Source organism: Nesoenas mayeri (assembly GCF_963082525.1).
Source record: "Nesoenas mayeri genome assembly, chromosome: 1".
Lineage (NCBI taxonomy): Eukaryota > Metazoa > Chordata > Aves > Columbiformes > Columbidae > Nesoenas > Nesoenas mayeri.
This window is the reverse complement of record NC_137541.1, coordinates 12,102,743-12,129,396: the sequence shown is the minus strand read 5'-3', so window position 1 is coordinate 12,129,396 and position 26,654 is coordinate 12,102,743. Positions and strand designations below refer to the sequence as shown.

General features: G+C 37.1%; 1 protein-coding gene across 1 annotated transcript in view; it reads right to left on the bottom strand.

Moving 5' to 3' along the window:
* SEMA3C (semaphorin 3C) overlaps positions 1 to 26,654 on the bottom strand; it is a gene marked incomplete at both ends in the record, with an annotated part of 118,802 nt that overhangs the window by 52,049 nt on the left and 40,099 nt on the right. Inside the window, one exon of the mRNA XM_080344037.1 lies at positions 850 to 1,010. Within this exon, the coding sequence (XP_080200163.1) occupies positions 850 to 1,010 (161 nt within the window). The remainder of the gene's footprint in view (positions 1 to 849; positions 1,011 to 26,654) is intronic.

Below are 26,654 nucleotides of genomic sequence, written 5' to 3'. Positions count from 1 at the left end.
ATATCTTTACAGTCAGGCTTCTTGGCATGCAAGTACATCAGCAGGCCACCTATTCTAAAAGCAAAGAAGCTGGATTTGAAATGGCTCTTGAAACAGAAGAATCTGCAAAAGTGTTTTAAACACTTGATAATTTGATTCTTTTTAGATACAGGCTGCCTACGACACTTTGGGGAGGTGGGACACAGAGGGTCCTTAGAAAATGGCATCTCAATAAGTGAGAGAAGCTGGAGCATAGATGGCGCCAAGAAGGAGATGAAGGTCAGAGTGTCCAGAAAGCCCCAAACAGGAGATGTTCCAGCAAAGGTCACGGTGTCCAAAAAACCCCAAATAGGAGCTGTTCCAGCCCCACATGTGAAGGGCAAGGGCTGACAACAGACATAACAAAGACTGGAAAAGAGTTTGGCAATTAGGGTTCAGAGCACAAAATAAAAATATAGTTGAAGGTTAAAGGCGACTGTCTCTGTAGTTTTTTATCTCGTGGCCTCAAAATTATTGCATGTACCTTATTCTTCCTTACAGGCGTCTTTTAAAAATGTATCTCTGAATTATCTTAAATCTTGGAACGGACTGGAAATTATCAACCCATACAAATTTTTTTTGTGGGGCCAAGACACACTGAATGTGGCTTCAAAATGAGTAAACAGGTCAATTTTTAAACAGTGTTTGAGGAGCAGTCAGGCTAATAGCTTGTTCATCTTGCACTACACATAACAAAAGAACTAACAGTTCAATAAAGTGCAGGCCTGGGCTTCTGCTGGCTGAAAATAATGAAACACACTTTTTTTTGTCTTAAAAAGAAAGGCATATAGTAAGGTAACCTAGGATTCTCAAAATAAGTCTTGAACTTACACTGAGAGGGTCCTGGCTTATATTATTAATATTCAAAGACAGAATATGATCTTTGCTGCCCACGTAGATTCGATCCTGATCTTCATCCATGAATAATATCCTGTAATCCAGGGGACTGTGGGATATTCTGTGATATTCGGAGGTCTTTGTTTCTTGTAGCTCTGAAACAGTAAAGACAACAAGTTAATAAAGTGGTTCAATTGGCCTTCTTGCTTCACAACTGAACTTCTTTCTAAATAAATAAATTTTTATACACAAGTGGAGTCAATAAGAGGTGAAATACCTTCATCAGACATTTGGTAATAATGTAATGCTCAAGTTAAAGTATTTTTTTCCAGCTTTAATGCAATTTTTTAATACATTAAGTATCTAGACATACCTCATAAAAATCAGGCATTGCTGTTATTCATTCATCTAATTAATTCTCATTTTAATGGATATGATTATTTACAGCTTCAGCTTTTAAAGAAGATCATATATTAAGTTAATCAATGGGTTCAATATATTTTGAAGTTTATGACAGCAGAAAATCCACAAGATCAATGAAAACTACATAAGAACAGTTTACTTTCTATTCTTAATGGGGGGTTCACTAAAAATAGGTTTTTATGTTTTTCAAGGTCATTTTTTTTTTTTTAATTTCATCACCATGTATGGCTTATGTTAAAGAAAACAATATGTATTCAGTCAAGCCTAAATGTGCTCATTTATTCAGTTGTTTGTTTATGGGATTCAGACCAAACTATCAGAACTGTAAACTAGTTATTTTTTTTCTACATAAAACTTCCTCCAATGAAGTGAAGTGAAGTGAAGTGAAGTGAAGTGAAGTGAAGTGAAAAGCATCCTTTGATTTCCATAGTGCAGGATCAGGTCTGTTACAGGAACAGTATAAGCATCTGCAATATAATTATTACTTGTTGCCCTTGAGAAAGTTCAGCATTTCTGTCTTTGCTTGGCCAATATGTTTTGTCCTCCATTCAGATTATTTTTCTTTTCAGTAATAACAGATGGGATATGTTTCAAGAAACTTTAATAATCTATTTGTCCTTATTAAAATATTTAACATATAATTATGCTTTCTTACCCCATGAGCATTAATACTGAGTTGTGTTCCCTGTGACTCTAAAAAGGTGGCAAATACACAGTACATATGAAAGTGAAGCCCCCTATAATATTTGTTCATAAATCTAAGAACTGAGTCCACATCCCTTTCACAAACTGCTTATATGGGAAAATATGGCTTGTCACTGTTGCTAAAGCTCATTATTTCCCTATAGAAAACAGTAGCTATATTTTCCAAAATTAATCATCTTTGCCTTTTAGATAACTAGATTAACATGGGCTAATGACATTTTGGAGAACAAAACTCTCAAAACAAAACCATTTTAAATATTTGCTCTGTTAAAAAAAAAAAAAAAAAAGAAAAAAATAAGAAAAAAAAAAGTGCCTAAAGTGTGTACTTTCTGTAAAACAGATATTTAGTGGGAAGCATAAATTTTCTTTGAAAATTACTTGGACAACAATTTTGACAAGCTGTAGACAATATACAGCCAAATCTTGGGACTTATACCTGTCTGCTAAAGATCTAATGACTGAAAGAACACTTATCAGAATATGATGTGCATTGATAAATATGACATATAACTCCACCTAATATTTATCATGATTGTTAGATAGTTTCATAGGAAGATGAAAAATGTACTCAATTACTGAAAGTTATGATGTTTTGATTCACTCAGATGCATGACAGCTATCAGGAGATAAGGGCTGTCTACATGCATTTATTTATGGTAATATTAAAAAAAATAATAATAGTATTTCTATTTCATATGTCCCTCAACAAAAGATAAACATACACTCAAGATTTACAGTCTGGGCCTAAAAGCTTAAACTGAAACAGTACTCATGAAATATATATGAAAATTGTCCATATCATTTTGAGAAGGCTTTCTTCAACCCTTGAAAAATCAATGTTTTTACTTTATTTATTATAAAAAAAATCCTCCCTGTAAGCTTTTATCTTGGATTTTCAAAGGCACCAGGGAGACTCACCAGCATACTGACATTAGAATGCAATCCCTTTGCTCTCCCTGAAATTCTCAGACTGACCTTTCATAACAAGCCCAGCACTCATCTCTTTTCCTGGTGGCCTTATTAACTTTACTGTAATATCTGGCAGCTGTAAGGGGAAACTTAACCTTCTCATAACGTATATTTGATATCGTAGGAAAGCACAGATAAACTGGGAGAGGCAGCAGTTTCTCGTGCAACACTGGGTAAATGTGAGCACAGCGACTGCACAACATAATGCCTCTCCTTACTGCTCTGGTGACTGACAATGACTGACAGTGAATAAATCATGATTGACATAAAATATGATCAAGATCATGATGATTAAGAGTGAGACAAAAACAGCAACAGATATTTGATTTCCACAATTTTCATCTATTAAAATCCATTCTTTTCTGGGATTTTTAACCTCTTTGCAATGATATTCTTTCTAAAGCACCTGAAGGGTAACCTGTCTCCACCAAATTGCTGCTGAGGAGAATACCTTATGACATGTCACTAGACTACAGAAACTCTACACCTTTCATAGGAGGGAAGGAAAACCCTGAAACAAATACTCTCATACAGATTTATTAGTTTTATTTCTTTCAGTGCTGAAGCTTACAGCTCTTAGGACTACTCAAGCAAGTGGAGATGGAATTTATAATTCCTCAAATTTTACTTTATTTTAACAAAATTTACCACAGAATTACCCCAGAAAATGTATTTTTTAAAAATATCTACTATCAGGGTGTTGTTCCTTGGAAAGGGCAGTGGCCAGAAGGATGCTGTAAGGTCTTTAACATTCCTTTTCATGTCCAAAAGTTTTTGTAAAATAATGATGTAAACATTTACTGATTTTCAGAGCAAATTATATTCCATGCTTTGAGAAGTTAACCAAACATTCAATGCAGTAAACCATGTATGGAGAATGATGTTGTTGACAGCTCTTTGTGAATAGTAACAATTTTGTTTGGTAATTAAAAAAATAATAATAATATATTCCATATGCAAATAACTGTGATCCTTAATGATACAAGAATAATCTTTGTTCATCCTTTTTTTTTAACAGTCAGTGAACTTAGTTGTGTCTTTCCACAATGATAAAGCCAATACCAACTTGATTCCTACTGTTAGAAATTTGATCTTAAGAGACAGGTTATGTAGCTCTCGTTCCTTTTAATGAAAAAAAAAAAAAGCTGTAGTGAGCTCTCTCCTCAGAAATATTATTATTACTGAACTGCACATTTTAGACATCCCAATGATTGGGAGATTTCTCCATACACAGTGTACGGCTTACTGACAATTAGACAGTTTAACAACTACTCTTTAATTATTCTTTTAATCCACCACAAAAATTGCAAGTATTATTTTTTAAAAAGACATGTTCTCACAGGAGAAACAACAAAATGTTTGTGTAATATCTATTATTAACATCACGAAAGGCTTTGTAATGCTCAAAATTAATTGTGTTGGCCAGAACAAAAAATCACAGCTATCAGATACCAGTAATCCAGGAAGGTGGAGATATGTTTCCTGCTGATAAACACAGTCCGTTATACCCAAATTGTCCAACCTAAACATGGGTATAGAACTGTTCATCAGGTTGCCCTCCGAATACCTCATTTATTCACTCAATATGAACCTTTCATCACTCCTTAATTTGGATTCACAGGTGTCACAATTCTGTAAACACAACCTGACTTTCCTAACATAAGGGATGTGGTAATCCCTAATATGTAAAATAAGACACCAATATCAGCAACTTCCCTGACAGACAGCCTAATATGGATGTTTTATACACGTTACTGAAACTAATATAATTTTTAGTACGAACATCCCAAAATATTATTATTTCCTGTTTGCAGATCCACATAAACACTTGTTACTGAAAAGTTCAGTATAATCAAGAAATATCTTTACCTTGCAGAATTTGGCAAAACTGCAGCCATGGAATGGAAGCATCCCCAGCCCAAGTTCAAAGCACTGAGTTTATCCACTGATAAACTGTGGATAAAGTACGATACATGACAGAGCGCACGTGGTTCTCTCTGCACTAAACCACTCCAGGGTTTCCAGCCTGGCAGGGCTTCTTTGAGCAGATCTAGTCTGCTCTGTCAAGCTTTTAATTTAGGATCCCCTGTGGTAAAGTACAAGAAATAATATGTTTTTCCTCTTCTTTCCTGCTGGCATAAGGATTCCATCTCAGAAGGCTGTTTATGGGGAAGCTCAGAGCAGAGGCAGAGATTTGGTGTATGCGCCTCAAAACAAGCAGGGAGTAAGGCACAGCAATCCAGGCTCACACACAGCACCACAGGGAAGGGGACAAACACAACTTTCCAGAAAGATGGGCTAGATCTCCCTAGGGAACCTCTGCTGCCTAAATTGGCATGGATTTTAGGTAGCCTTAGTGATTTGGAAGTCAGCAATACAATGGTGTTTTATTTTATTCCCTCATGGGGTGCACAAGTGACAGGCCTTGTGTACATCCAGCAGTAGGTTTGATGTGAGCTTCTAGTTGAGGAGGGTGAAAGACTCTCTTAAGCCTCATTAAGCCTTGAGTCTGTGCCAACGAATATGCCAGCCCATGTCAAATGTGAAATGCAATGTAAAATCTCACCTTCTAGGAACTGGAATGAAACCACTTTTTTTTTTTTTTTTTTTTTTCCCCCCCTCCATATAAATAAATATTTAAGTAGAATGATGTTTTTGCTTATAACATCAAATGGAAATGGCACTCTTTTACTCACAGGTCACTTCTGAACATACGAAAAAGTAATTCACACGTATAACTTTAGAGAGACACTGTACACGATGTTGCTAACATTGAAAGGAATGGTTCTGTACTTTAAAAATGTGAGTGAAGCCAGACATATCTGCAAAGTTACAAAAAATATTTCAAAAAATCCTTCAGCCAGAAGAAAAGTTCTATTTTTTTCTACTCTGTATTAACTTCTCTGTTTTGTAACTTATTAATAGAAATGACTCAAAAAGACCTAGTTAAAAGGTATTGTAGTTCATCAGAATCTAATAATTTAACTATTGTTTTCTTAGCCTTATTTTTGATTTTTTAGTGTAAAGAAATGGAAGAAATAAATGTATTGTTTTTATAGTTTACACTGTACCTCTGAAAAAGTCTGCTATTTATAATATTGTTTTTCAACTGTGTGAGGATACAATGTGAATGTTTTGTTGAATTTTATGTACAGAAAGAGAACAAGGTAAGTCTGACTATTTCCTTTCAAAACTCCAGAATGAGTCACCTTTGCACTGTCAATATTCTTTTTCTTTGAAGAAATCTGTATTGATTCCTTCTACTTAAGGGAGGTGAGATAAGAGAGCTGCTGAAGCATTTTGCCACGGCTCATACAGTGTTCAAACTAAAATCCAACCCTCAGTCAGCTCTCAAGTGAAGCTGATTATAAATGGGTAACGCAGTCATTTGGCCAAAGAGCCACAAGCAGCCAGATGTGCTACTAGTCAGTCCCTTGTGTGCCTTAACCACACGGGGCCCAAAAAGCTCAGGTGGACCTTCGACCTTTTCTTTATCTCGTTATCTCTTCTCCATGCATGAGAAGTCTTTGTAATGTTTTTTAATGCCGTTAGAATGAAATTTGGCTTTTTATATAAGGAGGTAATAGGTTTATAAGGAATGGAAATCACAGATGTGCACACTTGCTAGCTTCTGAATCTGTCTGAAAGGGTTTTAATTAAATTTTTATTAAAAAAAAAAAAAAAGAGTGAGGGAGAGGTGAGAAAATAGATTTACAAGTGCTCATAAAATCACACGCTAACTAATTAACAAGATCACTTGGAGGATAGGGAGGAAGGGAGTTCAGACAGTACAGGCTGAAACAGAAACCCTCTTTGCCCAGAGGTAAAATGTGTAATTTGCTAGAAGAAAACTTAATTGGTGTATTTGGAATGAGAGTAAATAACAGAGAAATGTCAACGATACCTAAATATGATCTGGTATAAATATACACCTTGAGGACTCACTAATATATTTGCTAAATGAGTTGAAAATGGAATTTAAGCGTTACTGGATTGAGATACTGCAGTCTTTTATAAATAGAAATAATAACACTGAGGTTAAGTCTTTGGAGAACCAGGCTCAGAGGTAGCTCTAGCATGTCTGAAGTACAATCTGTCACCTTGAGCAGCTCAACATACACATTAGGAGCTGTAAAACACTCAATAGCTCTTTGTGAAGGGGACCATGTGTTGATAGGAAAAGACATACCAGTTAATAGTTGACCTTAAGCAGAGCATTCACATATGCCAGTAGATGAATTCTTTTTTTACAATTCATAAGAAGATACACAGAAGTCCTAAGATCCTGATAACTCGTAGTCTTTAAAAATATCACAATAGAGTATTAACTGGCTTTATATCTTGGGGCTTTTAAAAAGTTGTACTGAAAGAGGAATCACTCATGAGAGTGCTCTTCTGTTGAAACTATCAAAAACTGCCAGAGAATTTTTCATCTTCGATTTGCTACTTTGAAGAACAAAGAAGGGGCAGATCCACTGAGGTGTGGGCAGCTGCCAGTTTTGTGCAGAAGGAATGTGCTTTCTAAGCAAAGGCAAACACTCAACAAGAGAAAGTCACTTACTTGTATGTGGCAAAATGTACTAGCGTGGCTTTGTGGCACAATCATCAACCCAATGTACCCCATAAGTGCATTTTAATTGAAGATTTACATTATGAAGAACAGACACTATTAAAATACTGATTATTTTTTTTTTACTTACACAGATACTATCATGATGAAATCACACCACATTCCACATTAGAAGCCCCACTCCAAAACAAAGAGGAAAAATATGTCAACTTTTTTCCACACTGCAGTTGCACAGCTATTCCAAGTCTTGCCAAATATTCCAGTATTGAGATTCCTCCACTGAGAATCATGCAAGACCACCCACACCCTCCAGCCAGCCAGTCTCACTAGGCTGTAGACACTTCTTGGCATCATTTTCAGATTATTTCGCTTACCTAACTGTAAGCCTGGAATAACTCCTCTGAAGTCTGTACAGGTATTTCAATAAAAACACTGAAGAGTGGACTTCTTATTTTTTAATAAGCAGTGTGCCCTTATAATTTTATCAGTCATCAACGTTATCCCTTTATATAATTGCAATTTCTGGGTTTTATTTCAGAAGATGTCACAAATACTGCTGCTCAACAGAACTTTCCAAAAGAAGATTATTTAAATATTACCTTCCTCATTTCTGCCCATTATTAATATATCCAGGCTTTATTCTCATTTTTAGTCCCACAAGCAAGGAGACAACTTTGGCAAGCAGGGAGAGCCATGAAGACAGGCCAACCAGGTTTAAGATTACTGCAGTTGAGTTAGGCACATCAGGTGGGAGCCAGTCTTCTCCACGTCTTGTGTATAACAAGATTGTGTATAACAGCTCAGCAGCATGCAAAATACATTCCAAGAGCTGTAAGCTGCATACTGCAGAGTCTGCACAGCAGTAGTGAGTTTACTCTTTTATGTCTTTCCAAAAGACAGGGAGAGGGTCCTTGCCACGTTGCCTACAGCTGCACACAAGCTCAGCCCATCTCACCCACTAGCCTGGGTGCACACAGTGGCTTTGCCATGGTGTTTGAGATGTTTTTGCTTTCCAGATGCAGGAGTGAGAAGTTTTTGATTGCCAAGTATGACATTATTTTTGAGATGGAGCAAGAAAAAAAGCCACACCCATGGAGAAGTCAGACAAATTCCACATTATTTTTCTTCTTCTGGGAGCAGTGTATGTTTTCGTTGTAATCTCTTGTGTTTTCTCTCTTGCTCTTTTTTTCTAGTGGACCGGCAATCACATCATTGGAGGAATGGCTGTGCGTCCTCCTGTGATCTCAGTCAGACAGAGAAATGTTCCAAGTTGCTATCAGACTGACTGGCCATCTGAAGTCCTGACTGTATGCAGACACCAAAACTCTTTGATCCAAACTTAAAGAAAGATATGAGAAATTGAATAAAATGAATTATTGTAATTGTGTATCTGAAAAATGAATTAAAATAGAAGCTAGTGCTATCCTCCAGCTCAGAACTGGTCAACAACATGAGACTTGTGAGCTGTTCTCCTAATTCATTCATCTTCATCCCATTTGCCACTCATGGGTTGACCCCTGGAGGAGAACGAGGTCTGACTGTACTTCTTATTAGTTTTGCATCTCATTCAGGCTGTTATTTTTGTGATAAAAGCAAACCTTTTAAGGCTTAGGTTTGAGTATCTGACTATTTACTCCTCACGAATTGTTGTGGCAGATGATGTGACCTGGGATGTTTCCAAATACTGGGGACGGAAAGAGAGCAACAGGGGGACAGTAAGTAAGGTCGAGTGAAAGGTAGGTTGTTTTACTGCTTGAATTGTCTTTCTTTGCAAGTTTGCCTTTCTCTTTCAATGTAGGAGTGTGTTTTGCAGGTCCACTAAGGTAGTCTGTAGACAGCAAAGTCATAATTTGCCCTTTACAAAACTGACAGAGGCAGCTATTCCCCAAATGTGCAGTTTTGAGGTGTTAAGGCATTTTCATTGATGCGCTGATAACCATGCCTCTGAAGGGTAGTGAGGAACTATAAAATGTTGCAAAATAATCAACATCTTAAATAATGGAAGTACGGTAGTAGTCTCTTAGCTTTTCTGAGTGAAAAAGCTCTTCACATCAACTCACATGCACAGTCTTTCTCTCTGGGTATATTGTCGCTAAGCCGCAGAATTGTGTTTGTTGCCAGAGCTAATAAAAACTTATTGAGAAAACACAACTCAACCACTGAAATATTTCATTATGGTTTCTGTAATAAAGTAAGAACCCATTTCACTGTGGTAAGGGAGAGGAACCCTTTTCATTATATTCCTTTCTCTCCTTCAAAGAGTCACTTTTCAACCCTACTCTGTATAAAAAAGGGCAAGTAAGTATATAAAGGCTTGGTTACAGTTTCATTATTATTATTATCATTTTAATCAAATTAGGATTAGCTATCAGGCAAACATCAGGCATAAAGAGATCAAGCTAAATCCCAAGAGCTTAGCTTTTATTCATTTTTCAGTAAAATAATATAAAATTTACTCAGCCATGAGCTGAAGAGGCTTGGAGGGCAGTATTTCACATTCAAAGGAATTTCATTAATAAATTCATATCAATGGATCGGTGAATCAAAGGTTTTAGACACAGACAATTCTGAATACAGAGGAATCTTCATAAAAGAAGACAAGTCATCTATAGTAAAAATAAGGAAACAGGTATATGGGACGGTAGGTATTACATACAAGTAGGTAAAGTGCTGCTTCCTTTTTTAGTGTGTTTTCTTGTTTCCTGTCAGTCAATGGTATGCATATACCTGCTATCTAATCACTCTTGTCTATATATCAGATAAACATCTCTTTATACGAAGTCTAGAAAGTTAGAAAGCTCTGCTTTACATCTGGGAAGGATAAAAGGAACACTTATTCTCACTCCACTACGTGAGAAAACAAAGCAGCTGGAGGTCAACAAATGGCATCGCCCCTTCAGTGAACCTTCAATGAACCCCTAGTCCAACATGATGCCAGAAGGGTCATTATATTGGAGATAATGAACTTTGCTAAAAGCAACAGCTACACTCAATTCCACAGTTCTTTCACAACTGTATCTTGATATTTCTGCTTCTAGAATAGGAATATCAGAATAGTAGAATAGTTCTCCACAATACTCTTAATTAGTTTTTCTATATTTCTTTGTTGTTCTATATGGTTAAATTATCCCTTGTAGCCTAATTTGGGCTCTTTGGCTCTTTGATTGAATTTGATTTTGCATCCAAGAGGCCACCCAGCCTTTTGACAGGAAACAAGCTGCTTTCAGGACGTGGGTGTTTGAGATGCCTCTTGAAGCCAAGAAAAGTTTGGTTTGTTAGAAGAACAAAGGTCAAGCCTATCCTTTAATATTTTCCTGTTTTTGTTGTTGTTGTTGTTGTTGTTTTTGGTTTTGTTGGGTTTTTATTGTTGTTGTTGTTGGTTTTTGTGGTTTTTTTGCTCCCCCTTGAAATACATTATTCTGGTGTATTAAAGGCATTCACTGCCATCAGAGGGAAAGCCATGTGTTTTCATCAGATTGCACACTAAGATTTTTTTTTTTTCCCCAAATGACTGTAATGCCACAACATGCTTCACTGGACACGGTGTTTGGCCATGTACCCCAGAAGAATTCAGAGGTTGGATGCAACTGGAAATTATTAATTTCACCAGCAATGTTCACTGTTTCTGTTGCTGAATGCCTAGGGTTGTTATGAGTACTTTCAATATTGACTCAATAAAGACCTAGCAGTTTTTTTAATGTCAATTTCAAAACCAAAATACTTAGAAGCATGTGTGCATTGAATATTGTTTTATTTAAACTTACTTCATTTCTGTGTGGATTCAGAAGCTGGCAGTGGGTCCATCACTGTTTGGTGTCATTTTTGAGATGTGGCTGTGTGGGTGTAGGAGTGCTGAGCTCAAGCCCTGCGGGGAGATGTGTTCAGTGGGTAGCATGCTTGCTGTTTAAACACACAGAACGTAACCGTATTTCACTCTTTTTCGCACTATGAAAACTGACACAAAGAGTGAATTTAGGAGCACATTCCAGAGCTGCATGCTACCATCAATCTTCAAGTGATCACCAGCTGGTATTTGGGTGTACAATAAAAGTCGTGTTTAGTGGGCTGAGCACAGCCTGGTGGATTAGAGTCCACTCAACTCTAAATCCTGTCCTGCTGGTATTTTGCTTTTTGACTTAAGACATGTCAAATAAACTCTCTGAGTTACATATGTAAAGTGGAGGTAACAGTTTGGTATTTATTTGACAGGGTTGTTTTTGCACTTGGTAATGTACAGTAAAAAGCCTTTGCAATTAAAATGAAATAGCTGGAGGAAGTTATTTCAAGTGTGTTTCATATGCAAAAAGAGAGATTTGTTTGTTTGTTTGTTTTAAGTCCAGACTCTTCAGACTCAATAAGCTCAGCCAAAACTCTGGTTTGGATTTAAGAGATAACTTTTATGCTTTTCTGTTTAGATTTCATCTGAATGGGAAGTCATTTAAATAAATAAACCTTCTTCAGTCACTCACTCCATGTATAAACTAGACTTGCCGTATTTATTCGGCAGGATGACCACCCAGTATTTGGCCAAAAGAAGGAAAAAAAAGTATAAGAATTCTCTCTTTTGCATGTCATAGATATAAAAAAAAAACAGATAAAACCTACTTGTTTATATTCAACTCCCAATTAGGAAGTATCTCATGGTTACAGCACCACCACTTTAAGATAAGGGCAGGCTCTAACAGGAGTGAGATATTAGTTCAAATGAATGTGCTGGATATCAATAAAGAGAAAAAGGATATATTTGCTTCCAGGTAAAAGAAGAGAAAAGAAGAATAACGTACTTTGCTAAAATACTACATGGACCTCTTAGAGGTTCTGCATAGAAATAGAAGGTTCAAGGAAGGAAGGACTCAGGCAGCAATCCAAAACTGAAGGGTATTTATATTCCTGACAGATTAAAATTAGTACACTGCAGGTATAGGACAGTAGTGGACAGTATGGGATAGAAGTCAATCACAGTCAACCTCTTATCTCTGTAGCAAACTATTAATTGTGGCAGAGGATGATGCAAGTGCCCTTAGTATATGACACTGTGTGCCTGATCCTGAAAGAAAATTAAAAATACACTAACTTTAAAGGCAAAATTAATAGATTGTGTCCTTTTTGTGTGCCCTCTACTCATATTTTGGAAGCATAAACAAAATAATGTGCCTACACATTTAAAGCATAACACGTATCTAGAACAAAGGAGATTTGTTTCATGATCAGAACAGGGAACCCTAAGTCAAAACTCCTGGGCACTTGCTCTCTGACCTTGAACAAATCTCTCACCCTCCATTTATGTCAGCTTAACCATCTGCTATGTGTTTATAACAACACTTACCTGTCTTTCAGAATTACTATTAAGTTCAGCTAATGTATGTTTGCCAAAAAAAGAAAAAAAAGCATTTTTATGTTCAAGATATTATTCATGTTCCTGCTAACCATTTAGGCTTATTGCATAATACATTTAAATCACTCCATTTTACATGTACAGATGCTTTAGTGTTTCTGTGTCGTATAAAGTAATGACACTTAATGCACAACCAATTTCCGCTCTGTTAAATAGATAATATGAATTCTATTGTAGTAGAAAGGAAAACTCTACCATGTGACTGTGACAGAGTGAATAGAGACAGTTCTGAATAGGTTTTAAGCAGAATTTGTTTACCAAAGGCATGTTAACTTTACTACATTTGCCCATGAGGAAGAATGTCAAATAGTGACCTTTTGAACTCTTAACTTGAATGCAAGATATTTTCAACAGGTTTAAGTGTTTTAGTTGGTGTTTATTTAATACGGCCTTCACTATTATATGACATACTTTGACTAGTTCTCTTAAATAGCTTCACCTTCATAGCATTTCACAGTATACTTCAATTGCTTATTAGTTACAAAAAACTAAAAGCAACTCCAATAACTTTAAACTTTGTTAAACTGATCTCTCACAGCTGCCCCTCTTCCTTGGCTCTGTTTACTATTCAATACTGGGTTATTGGGTGGTTTACTGGCACTGAAAGCTTCTAGAAGCAGAGGTCTCTTGCATCAGATACATATTGAGTGTATAAAAAGTAATTTCAACTTATTTTTATGTGTTTATGGTGGCAATCTATTGTAAAGCCTAAATATTATCCAGTGAAGCCACTGAAATCTAGAGATACCTATCTTTCTCATTTGTGCTACGAAAGTAATTAAATCCACTGTTTCCATGAGAGTATCATTAGCCCGAGAATCACAACACTTTACACAACCTGGGTTTTATCGTCACTGACCACTAGTCTGCTGACCTGATTTTTCACTGTATTTCTCCAAATGTTATACTCTCAACACCAATGAAATTAGCAGAGAAACACTGGTATAAAATATGGTTAAAGCATTAAGAATCAATTCTTAGCTCTCCAGCCAGCAGTGAGAAATAAAGTCTCCAAATTTATCAACCTTACCAGTAGGCTGCAAGTAAAAATTCAAGAATTGTTACAATATGAGCTCAGGGTGAGAAATGACCTAGAGATTCAGACACTTAGGCTCTATTGCTGGTATTAATGTGAAGCTAGAGTGCAGAAAGTAATTATTAGAAATGTGATTCTCAGCTTTGTAATACTTGTCAGTCTCTCCTTCTGGTACAGCAACTCTAAGGCAGAACTGAGGAGAGGATAAATATCCAGCTACTTGCAGGAATGTTCCAGGTTCCAGGAATTAGCCTTTTGCCTTTTTTTTTTTTTTTTATTATTATGGCTGCCACAGACCATTTGGTGTAGTTTGGTAAAGCCTGTCTGTGCATATCAGGCTCACCATTTTTGTTCTGCATGCCAATAAACCTGAGGCAGCGAACTACCTTACCAACTCAATGCAAAGAGAAACACTGCACTGGGCATGCCCAGTAGTACAGCTTTCATCTATGAAATTTTCTGATTATGAGTGTATCTGGAATAACTGAATTAATATTCTGAATTCAGGCTCTTAATTCTCACCCAGATGCCAGTTGAGGTGCATTGAACGTGTTCCTGATTATACTTCCTCTCTGTACTGCACTTCCCTTACTCTAACTTGGGGCATGCCACAAATATTGTCATCTCTTCTGTGGGTAAACTCAGTACAGCAATGCCATTTTATATTCCAAAATATGACCACAACAAAAAATCACCAATACCTGTTGATTTCATAACACAGACAAACTCCTGGAGTCTGGCATTTCATGTTCCTTTTGCATTTCATTCTGTTTTACATGCACCACAGTGAATTGATTGTGCAGATATGTCATTGCTGCACTCAAAAGTCTAATTCCTGAGCTGAACCCCAGAGAGTGAAGTGGGCTGCCCTAGACTTGTCACTGCTTGTCACACTACCTGTCCCTTTATTGTGTCAAATCAATGCACAGTAGTCTAGAAATAGAACAACGCAGAACAAATGATTAATGATTTACAACTTGTAAGATAAAGTAGACAGAAAGAAATTAATCCATCAGTGTTCCTCATACTGAATGAAATGGCCACAAATCCTGTACTGTCAGAATATCCATTACCTTCCTCAGGCTTAAAACATAAGACAATGAGGGCAGTATATTTTAGGCTTGGATACGAGAAAAGGGGAAGCCTTAACACTCAATGACTCTCCTAAGAAGAAACATTCTGCTGAAGAAGGGAGGAATAAAGCAATTGTTTTCAGGTCTTTTCTGAAATGGACAGTGACACAAGAACCTAACTTGTCCACACCAACATGATATTCTCTTTTGTTATTGATTTCAACCTTCTTCTACATGTTCCTGCTTTTTGTTCTGTTTTTCTCTAATGATTAGAAAAGAAGCCTGGATGATTAACTAAGACTAGTTACGAACATTTACATGATACCACTAGAAGTAGGTGAATTTCATCAATATGATAAAAATACAACTTTCTTTGGCTTACCTGGTACCTCTAGGGACAAGTGTGACAGTAAAAAAAAAATATAAATCTGAAAACAGTTAACTAAGGATTTTGTTTGTCTGTTTCAACATCTGACCTTGTGGCACTGAAACTTAAAAGATCTAATTCTCTACAAATATATCAAACTCAAATGTAATTGCATCTAAAACCTCCGAGCAGGACAAAAATCACAAAACCAGGAGTGCAATTGCCATGAGAAGTTCAATTGTTGAATTTTTAATCTTAGAAAACAAGTGACATATGAGGAAAGTAAGGAAAGGAAGACAATAAAATATTTGCAATTTGAATACATTTACATTAATTTCCTGATAACATTAAATGCCATGTAATAACCCACTGCCCTCACAACGAATGCAATGCATTTGAACCAATGCAAACAAAAGGTCCTGAAAATACTATTTATAGAAGCAATCAAAATGTGACTTTTAATGGATGCAAAAATAATTAATCACATGAAGAAATGTTTGCAAGTTCAGTCAGGCTGCATGTTACTGATATTTAGAGGCTGTCTGTAAAGACCACTCTGCAGATCACATAATTAATACAATTTTTCTCCTGTTCTATTTTCCTTTCTCCAGCTCTCTAATAAGGGAAAGGACTGTGCTTTTAGCTGGTATGAGCTTGTGCATATCAGTTGAGATGACAGATAGTCTATGTCCAAGGGTGAACTATAGTACACTTACAAACATTGATTAATATTTCTTTTTTAAATGGTAAAATACAGTTGCAAAAATTGACTATTTTGTGTTGTGCCTTGGCCCGTAATTTATTAATATCCTGCAAAAATTCTGCTTCAGGTAGCTGACACCAAAAATCCATTCAGTTGTTCAAATATGATATTTTAAATATGTGATAAGGTTATTGATAACTATTTTATTAATTAGAATGAGACCTTTCAATTATATTAATTAATAGTGGTACTGTGTGAATATGTGTCTAACACATGAAAATAGAGTGCAATTTGTTTGAACTTTTTTTTTCTGCTGTGACGATACTGTTACTCAGGAGAATTTGGTACTTGGCCACATTTAATTGAACAAAGAAAACTATGTCAATAGTCTTGGTAAAAACAATCTAATCAGCAAGAAGCAAGTATTTAAACAAGCTTGCCTCTTTACTGAAAAAAAAATAGGAAAGGCATAAAATAACTGCTGATAGTTAAGATATGAGGACATAAATATGCATTACCATTCTGGAACAGACAAAGCACTAAAATATTACTAGAATCCCATCTCTTTTGCTATATGTCAAGTTAAAAAGCAGTTAATTATTGTGGGTGTGTCTGTCAGAATACCACACTGTGATAAGGGACGTGTTATTTCTGGTTCCATTGCATGACAAAGCAGACATCTTTTACCTCTTTTGTCTCATTTTGTGAATTCATTAAGTTGACACATTTTTGCCTATTATAGTGAGTAGCTGCTGGAAGCCAATTGACTTGGCTTATAGCTGGCATTATCCAGGCTTTTCTCACAGAAAAAAAAATACATATTTCTGGTGACAAGGACCTTTTACATTAACTTGAGCTCTGTTACTGGCCAGCTGCACAACTGTGGGTACATAATTTCATTTGTCCACTTCTCCTTCTAACTTTGGTCTGTCCTTTATATTATAAACTCAAGATGGGGCCACAGGTTCTGAACCTCTGTGCGGAAGGGCTGGGGCAGCATATTACATTATTTCAGTTTATTGCAATATCAATGGAAAAAAAAAGTTATATAGTGGCTTAAATAATTTGGAATTGGGTTAATAAAAAGTGTCTGTTCCTTTTTAATTAGTTTTTAAACAGTTCCTAATTTGCATTTTGAACAGCGTTGGAGCAATATTCTTCTTGGAAACTTTCCTTCAGGTTGCCTCGTCTGTTTCACTCTGTTGGTAGATCTAGTATAAATACATTATCATTGCTATTGAGTCACTCAACCACATTAAGGATTCAAACCAAAGCCAAATCTTCTGTGGCCATTAGGATTGCAAAACAATATAAGCATCATCTTCTGGGGCAAATAAACAGGCAAGAAACACACAGGAAAGTGATATCTATCAATTGCCTTTAAATATTAAACAAGGCGGGTCAGTTGAAGGTCAAAAATATTTTGTATGGCAGCACAAACCACAGACCCAAAGTCAGGATTGACATTAAGTTACAACAGACCCGCAAACATTTTAGGAGGAGGAAAAGCAAGGGCATTCTTCCAAAACCCCATAGCTCTATCACCATTTCTGACTCACTGAATACATAAGCAACTAAGAGGGTGCTCAGCAGGTCCATTTTAAGAAGTACAGGTTATCTAAGGGTAGGGGCATGACTTGTACTAGTCTTTCTTTTCCACTAATCAAGTCAAGCCCTAAGAAGATGTGAGTTTGCCCATACACTGATCATGCAGGCTGTAGAAAGTCACACAGTTCGCTGCAGGCATCTAGTCTGAAGTACTGAATTTAGGAGCTCAGTTTACAGAAGCTCCATGTATTCCCACTGAGAGAAAAATCAGAGGGTCAAACAGAGCAGGGGAGTAGCTTAGATTCCCTGAAGCTCCCTCTGAAGGAACCTGCCTTGACTTATTGAGTTGAAACAGGGCCTAAGGAGATGAAGCTCTGACTCCAATCTACAAATAATTCTCAGTTTGTTTGACCTGCATAAGGGCACACCCAATGGTCTCAGTTCCCCATGAGATCTCAGAACAGGTGGAAAGTATACCTCTCAAATAAAAGAGCATGGACATTTTTCAAAACACCAGGCCCATAGGTCAGTGGTTATATATTTTTTTTCTTGCAAGTGATTTAAAATGCTGCAATGTCATGCATGTCTTTTACAGGAATGAATAGCAATATGAGAGTAACAAATTGGAACTTGAATTGAGAAATTAAATTCTGTCTTCCTTTTATACTCTTCCAAAGAGATAGAACATTTTCAGAGGTGATCCAGTCACTGTAGATCTTTAATTGCACTGATGGTTTTTGCAATTAATGGGATTCACAGATTCCACTGAAAGATCAGTGACTGTACTTTCAGTAAGGCAAGGCTAAAAGGTTGAAATAAACCAGAAACTTTTAAAGAATTCAGATAGGATACAAGAAGAAAATAGGCGTAGATTGTCATTTGCTACAGCTGTAATATAGTCTACTCCAGTAAAACATTAAGCACTTGGAGTTTAACTGAAAACATACAAGAAGTTCCACTAGGACTTCTCAGGAATGCAAGCTAGGTATCTTTAAATGCTCTGTTGGACCAGTTTTTAATTTCAGGTAAAAAAGAAAGCAAAGACAGACAATTACATATGAGGGAAAGGAAAGAAAACAAGCAAAGAAATTAAAATATTGGGTTAGTTATTACAAATGGGAATACTGATGTCAGTGTTTTAAAATACACAGCAGTGTCTTACTGAAAGATAGGAAGCTAAATTTTAGCTGGAAGTTGTAAATAAACACTGGGTTGCCACAATTATGTATTGCTGTCCCAGCAGAGGAAATAATCAACAAGAAATAGGAGGGTTATGGTGGGGGAAAAAAAAAAAAAAAGAAAGAAAGAAAGAAAGAAAAAAGGAAAAGAAAATAAAGAGCAAAAAGAGGAAAATACCATTCTAGAAAAAAGGTCGCCAATACAGCAGAAAATTGTTTTGCATGCTGTTTTCTTCCTGCTGCCTCAATGTAATCTTGCTTGGATGTGCTTCAGAACACCCATTTTTAAGAGTCCTTCTAGGTTAAAGGAACAAAGAGGGAAAGTGGAAAGATACTTCTCATACACCCAAGACGCTAATATATCTATCTGATAACTTATTTGCCAGATAGTATTAATTTACTTCAGTTTCAAAGCTAAATTGCAACTCTTTGTGCAACACAAAGATAAAGCAATCTCTGTCAGAAACAGTTGCACCTTTTTAAACAAGTCAAAGAAGAGAAACCAGAAACATGAAGAGTGAAATTGATCTGCCAAAAGTCATCCAAGACCACAGCTTGGAAAAGTACTTACTGCCAAGGCCCCAATTTAAGATCCTTAAGATCAAGTGTGGCATCTCAGCCTGTGCTTAAGTGAAGAGAGAAACCATTTGAGAACAGTCGTCCCCAAGGATGGTGTATGTAGCAGAGCCAGGATCACTTCTCAGACCCCAGTGCGAGCTGGCTCCTGTGAAGCCTTTCCAATGTCCTTGGAGGGACGAAGTACTCTGTCTGTGTACTTGCACGGGTAACAAATAAACAGCACATGCTTGAGGAGAAAAATGCAGAACCCCCTACTTTAAAGAGCCATTAATGGTTTGTGGCTTAACTAAAAATAACAATGGCTGGAAACAAAATCTGAATTTGTTTTTTTCGTTATGGGTTCAAATTATGCTATTCAGTGACCAAGACATTTCATGAGATTCAGTCCAAAGATGTTCAAATGTTACTGTCCTGGAAGGATGGGTTGCTTGTATATCCCTGGGAAACCTGTCAGAAGGAAGTTGCTTTTATAAAGCCCACGCTAATGCACTTCACTCCCAGCCTCCCACATTACAGAAAATTGAGCTAAGACATCACTCAGCCCATCTGCGTCTCCTACCTCCTAAACATGCTTCCCTTGTGTTCTAACAGTATATATTTCACTTGGTTAACTATAATGCTTGACGAACAAGGGAAAGTTTGATGTGGGCAAAAAGAATTATCTTTTCTCTTGTAAACTTAAAGAAAAAACACCTGCCCAAACATAGATACTCTAGAGAAAAATAAGCATGCAATCTAGCAACCCAGTTTTTAGCACACAATAGCCTCCAAGCACCGCTTCTGAAATGGCAAAAGCTTGTTGCTGACATGGAATTCCGCTGACAACTCTTAGGTCTTCTGACTTGTCTTATTAGACACTTGTTACTCTTGTTATACTTAATGTGCTTGCACTGGATGTATACAAAGCTATTTGTTATTTCTGTTTCCTATTAGCAGAGGATTTATGTCACTGCATTAGAATGCTATTACAAGGAATAAACTCATCACTACCCTGAAAACAAAAACAACAAGGAGAATAGGAAGAAAAGAAAAAGAAAACCCAGATGCACATCCGGAGAGAAAAAAGTTCTACAGTTTCCTAAAAAAATATCTATTTTGATCATGTATGTATATCTTGGCGAGTCTGTGTCCCAAATGCAAAATGTGAGGGCTTTGGCTCAAAAAGTAGAAGATTTTTTGAAACAGACACTGACTTGTCTAATAGCAGAGATGTGTTTCAAAGCAAATTGAGAGAGTAAAGAAGAATGCATGTTTGCCCCTGTGTGCTCAGAAGGTAGCAGCAGGATATGCTGTTCTTCAGTTAACCCTGCCATCCTCTTTCATGTCATCAAAGAAAGGTGCAAATTTTCATTGCTCTTATAAATATCACTGCCTTGAGGAATATTACACAAGTCAAAAGTTCAGAGAATCATTTTTTTTTTTAACAAACAAACAAATATTTACACTTGGTAGAGAAAGACACATGTTCAGAGCAACCTGAATAAGGAGACTGATACAATCATATTTGCCAAACATTGGCCTGCACTGATAGGAATGAGCAGAGGCATGACTAAATTTAATTCAAGACCATTTCTGCTAAAGAAGATCAGGAGTTGAAGATTTAAGAAAACAAAGTTACTAGTACTGCAAAGATCATAAAGTAATCATGGAAACAAGAAAATTATTTCTGTTTTACAGTGAGAATAGAAGAGAAGAAGATGACTCAGTCTCTGTGAAATAAAACAATAAAACTTCCTCTATTCTTCCGTAATGAGGTCAGTTATTAAGATTCAAAGAAATTTAGTAATTTCTTCCTTGAAATTCTACTATGAATGTTGATTCCCACTATTCTTCTATGGTTCAGCTAGAAGAGCTGAACTCCCATGGGAAATGTGGTAGCACCTCCAGTTTTTTCAGAAGTGGTTTGATACTTCCTGAAGTTCTGTAATTATCAGAGTTACTCTTTTAGTCTTTTCTCTGACATGAACTGAAGCATGATTTCACACAAAGAGACAGTCAATTAGCAATGCTCATCTTACACAGGGCTTGGTCCAAGCCCGTTAGAGACCTCCCAAGTTTTTGTTTCTGAACATACCAGGCTCCACACATGGGGTCGTGTGAACGGTTACATCCCCCACGTCGGGGCACTTGCAGAGGGCGGGCAGGGCATTCTGGCCAGGGGCTGAAGCCAAGGACTTTCGTAAGGAAGCATGTATTTTAGAAAGTGTTCCTGAGCTCTTCCTGGGGTTGCAATACCTTGGTCTCCCTGATCTGCAAGATCATTTTCCTGGTGCAGCAGGACAGTCAGCAGGTCCTGGCACACACACCACTCCAGAGGCATAAAAAAGCCAAGACATGGATGGAACTGATGTGAGGGTGACCATATGAGCGAATGTTCTGTACAAAGCATGACCTGTCAGGTTTAGTATTAGTGGCAACAGACGAACTTGACAGATAAAATAGAAATGTAATTTTCAATAGGTCAGGGAGACAGTGGATTGATGCACACTTTGTCAAACAAGGTGACTCTAGAGCCAGGCAGAAGAAGTAAGCCTGAGAAAGGACGGAGCACAGACAGAATGAAAGTTGGCCTTCAGACTTCTTGTGTTTATCACCAGCAAACTAAATCTGGACTTTATTGAGGCCTTCCCCATTGGTGTAACTGACTGAGCTGTAAAAACAGGCCACATAATAATGAGGTTTTAGATAATGTTTCCCAGCACAAATGTTTCACAGAAGCTTCATTTGTTGCCTAACACTGCATAGGGAAATCATAAATACTAGCTAAAAATATATAGGTCTTTATGGACTCATAATACTTTTTTTTCTGTTACAACTAGCATTAAGCTGTATACAGCTATACCTGCAGGCTAAATAATAGCTGGCTTAATTAATTTGTTAAAGCCTTATAAAGTATTCAGCTTTCTAAGTACAAGAATACTATTCATCTAGGTTGACTTAATACCAACAATTGCCTAACAGCAAATCTAGCTATGAGACAATGAAAGCATTCAAATAGCAGAAATTACATGTAGCAATTAGTCAATATTGTAAAACTAACAAAGCAAGTGTTCATAGGGCAAAAAAAAAGATAGAAAGTAGTATATAAAAATAATAAAATGCATGTATTATTCCACTTGATAAACATTTTGTCTCTTGAGCTTTTTTCCTTCTCCCTCCAGGGAAGCACACAATCTCACAGACAGTGTCCAGGAAGACTTCTAATCCTGCTTGCTACCTACATCCAGGGAAAAAAATGGATGGAATCAGTTTGCTTTATTTTTGGAGATTTTCATCTGGAATGGCGTACTTGACCAAACTGGAGTACCTTTCTGTGACCAGATCAGCTGCTTCAGCATGAAACTTAATATGCTTTCTTCTGAAATTCATTAGGAGAGTAGGATGTGAACTATTCTTACAGAAACCATTCATTTATTTTTAGCAGGTTCCATAAGGCAATCTGGTAGAAGGCAAAAAATTTGACCAATGCCTCCAAAGAGTAAGGTTAGTGCTCTGAAGCTTCTTATATGCCATTTTGAGCATTAGATTTACAAATCTAGGTCATATATGCAAAGCAATTTGAAAAATAGTAACCAACATTTATGTTGCAGCAGCTAATAAAAAAATAACATGTAGTAACACTGCCCCAAGGATCTCAAACCACTTTAATGAAGTCTTAAAACAGAGCCCTGGGAGAAAGGAACACAGTATAGAGGACACATCTCTCAACATCCAGCTCTATGTTAAAGGGAACAGCTGTTTCACACCACATAGCAAACAACACTCAAGCTTGGGGATAAGAATTACAGTGAATACTGAAGCCAAACAAAGATGCAGATGGTAGGTCAAACACAACAGCCAGAGGATTAGATTTTACAGTGTTATATATGGGCTCACACTCTACATCTGAATCTTCAAACTCCAGTAACCTGACTTCTGTTTAACATTCCAGTTAAAGGATAGCACGCCCAACAGCACAAAGCCATCAAACTTTACTCTGGGTGCACTGATTTAGGAGATGGTCCACCCCTGGTTCACCACCCAACCGCAGCAGCAGCAGCAGCAGCAGCAGCAGCTGGGTGTGCCTGGGTGCAGATCCAGCTCCAGTTAACTCCAGAGCCTCAAGAGCTGGCAGAATCCTCGTGCGAACCAGAGCAGCTGCAAAACCTAGGTGGAGTGATGTCTCAAGCTGTCTGTAATGCACATTCATTTGCTAAGTGTGGAAAAAAATACTGTGCAATATTTATAGTTAAAAATCTAAAAAAGCTATGTTTTGACATTGAAGACAGAGTTCTGTGGCTTTTGAGTATCTACTTGGAAACTGGTCAGTAATACTGGTTTATAGTTCATGTCATCCTCTACCTATCCAGATCTAGATACATAAAAATACCCAGATATAGAGATTTGGAAAACCTTGGCTAATATTTTCAGCAGTACTTGCCAAAGTTGAAAACAAGCATTACAGAGATCAGTCTTCATGATGAACACTAATTAGCTGGCAAAAAACTTAGGAAGACATGTATGCCACAAATAAGCAAAAGGAGCTTTTATTTTTTCCCAGGAAAAAAAAAAAAAAAACAACAAAACAACAAATCAAAACTAAAAGGAAAATGCTTTCCATGTCAATGGATCAATTTTAATATGCTCTGCTGGTTTTGACTGGAGTAGAATGAATTTTCTTCGTAGTAGCTACTCTGGGGTTATATTTCGGATTTGTGCTGAAAATAATGTTGATAACACAGGGATGTTTTAGTTACTGCTGAGCAGTGCTCACATAGGGTCAAGGCTTTTTCTGCTCCTCACACCACCCACCAGTGAGTGGGCTGGGGGTGCCCAAGAAGCTGGGAGGGGACACAGCCAGGACAGCTGACCCCAACTGACCAGAGGGACCAACGTCCCTTCCCTATGATGTCATGCTCAGCATATAAACCTGTGAGAAGAAGGAATATGGGAATGTCCAGAGTGGTGGAGTTTGTCTTTCCAAGTCACAGTGAATGGCTGTGTGGTGCTACGTTGCCAGATGGGGTTAAGCCACGACACATGCTAATGCTCTGGACATTCATATTTTTCCTCACCTGTTCTTTTTTACTGCTTGGATTTGTAAGAGGTTCATTAGCTGCATAGCATTCAGGCCAAAATATATATTTATATGCTGACAGTACAGCAGATTATCAACAAGCACAATTTTCAGCAGAAGAGTTTTAAATGGTGTAACCTGGGCATGTGGACACAGATTTCTATTTCATCAGCATGATCTCTAACCATTAACAAGTATCTGCTGCTTCTCATGCTCAAACTCTCAGAAAGTCAAAGGCCTGGATATTTGGAAAAGGTTTTTGCTTGTCTTTTAATCTTGTAGTTCAATAAAACAAAGCCCACTCATCACCCTTGAAAGCTGTTATGTCCTTGAAAACCTTTTTAAACCATCCCTTGGAAACAATGATGACAAAGAAGTAGCATATTTGTTATTATTCACTGCTCCTTTGTAAGGCAGAATTCAACCCAAAATAGCATGTTAAGCCTCCATAGCTACTAAGCACAGAGAACCCACAATAATCTTGGGAATATTTTTGTTATTTCTCAGTGTCAGCAAAAAAAAGACAGGCAAACAAACAAAGAGAAAACTTCCCAAAGATTCTAAGAAGTCTATAGTATTGCATTGCAAATAAGTTCTCTGTTTTTGTGTTGAGCTTATTTAAAACTTAATCAACACTGAGCAACATTGAAAGATTTAATGGCCGTGTTTTTTCTGTCATGTGCATGTAACTGTCCAAAGCTGTATTGCCTGGTGATAAAACCAAGTATAATATGCCCCATAGAAACAGAGAATCTAATCGTCACCTGCCAATCCTCACTGATAGTCACAATACTTGCTAATTAACTACACAGAAAAGGTCAAGAAAGGAGGCATCGGAAATGAGATTCCTGTGGTGAGGTCCTACGTACAACTCGGTTTGACCAAAACAACTTACATCTGGACAAAATTAGCACTCATACTGCAGATTCTTTGAACTCTGAGCTAGTGGCTAAAGTGGCTTGGATGCAAATATATGTATGTGTGTATATATAAACACAAACGCACACGACTCAAAAAGGCTCCCATCCAAGTTTTCCATAGGGCCAATCACCGAGACCTATGAGAATCTGTGTCACATCTGTTGTTACACTCAGTACTTCAACCATAGGCAGAGAAAAAGCACATAATGGGATTAAGTGGACGATGCATACGTGGAAAAAAAAAAAAAAGGACATCTTTGAGGGCACATTAAACAGTGAAGAGAACTGAGCTTTCAGATGTAAAACACATGGCTAAGGCTTGTAATTTACAATACAAGAGTCTAAAAATGTAAAGAATCTCAATATACCAGCCAGGTTAAACATTTAAATTCCAACATGGAAACTTATTCTGTTGCTACTTTTCTTCAGAGCTTTGACTTTTGTTAACTCCTGTACTCCCATCTTGAGTCAGAATTCCCAGGACAACATACATCAAGTGAAAGAAAAGATTTAAGTATGTTCTCAAAGCACTTTTCCACCATTTACACTAATATTCTCTCAGTGATTTTAAAATTTGCTAGTTGATAAGGCCTAGAGTTTTAATTAAATGCTAAATATAAAGGACTATATCTTCGACATTGGTGGAAAGAATCCATAACAATGTAACATTACTGCAAAACTGGCACAGTTTCATAGTAACTCTATATAGCTTTCTAAATCCAAAATTTAGGTTTGCAACCAGCAAAAGACTTACTGTTAAAATTCTTGGACACATTTGTTGCTTCCCATAAGCGTGCAAAGGAAGGACATATGTGACACGTGCTCAGATTTCTGGTTTCCATACCCTTTCTTCAAAATATTCTTGCAAAATATGCCATCAACACCATGATGCCAAGTGCCTTACAGGTCACACTGGGCTTGCTTCACAGGACTACAATGATTATATCATGGTGGCGTTGACATGCAGCCATGTCCAAACAGCTGCTAAAGAGATGACAGGATACCATCTGTCAGGAGGAACCATGCCCAGCTGCTGTCTAATCTGAAGATTACTTTGCTGACATGATGCATATGGCACGAAAAGCTTCATTACCAGGTTAGTTAACCAAGTCAAAAAAATACAGTGTTACAATAGCAAAAGCCTTTCTACAGCTATAACAATGAGGCCTGAAGAGAATGGTGTTCACAGCACGACACAGAGGAAGGCACTCCAACCCACCAGACAGGAGTTGAAAGCTAACAAGATACTAAAAGATCTGGCAGCCTCCACTCTAAGG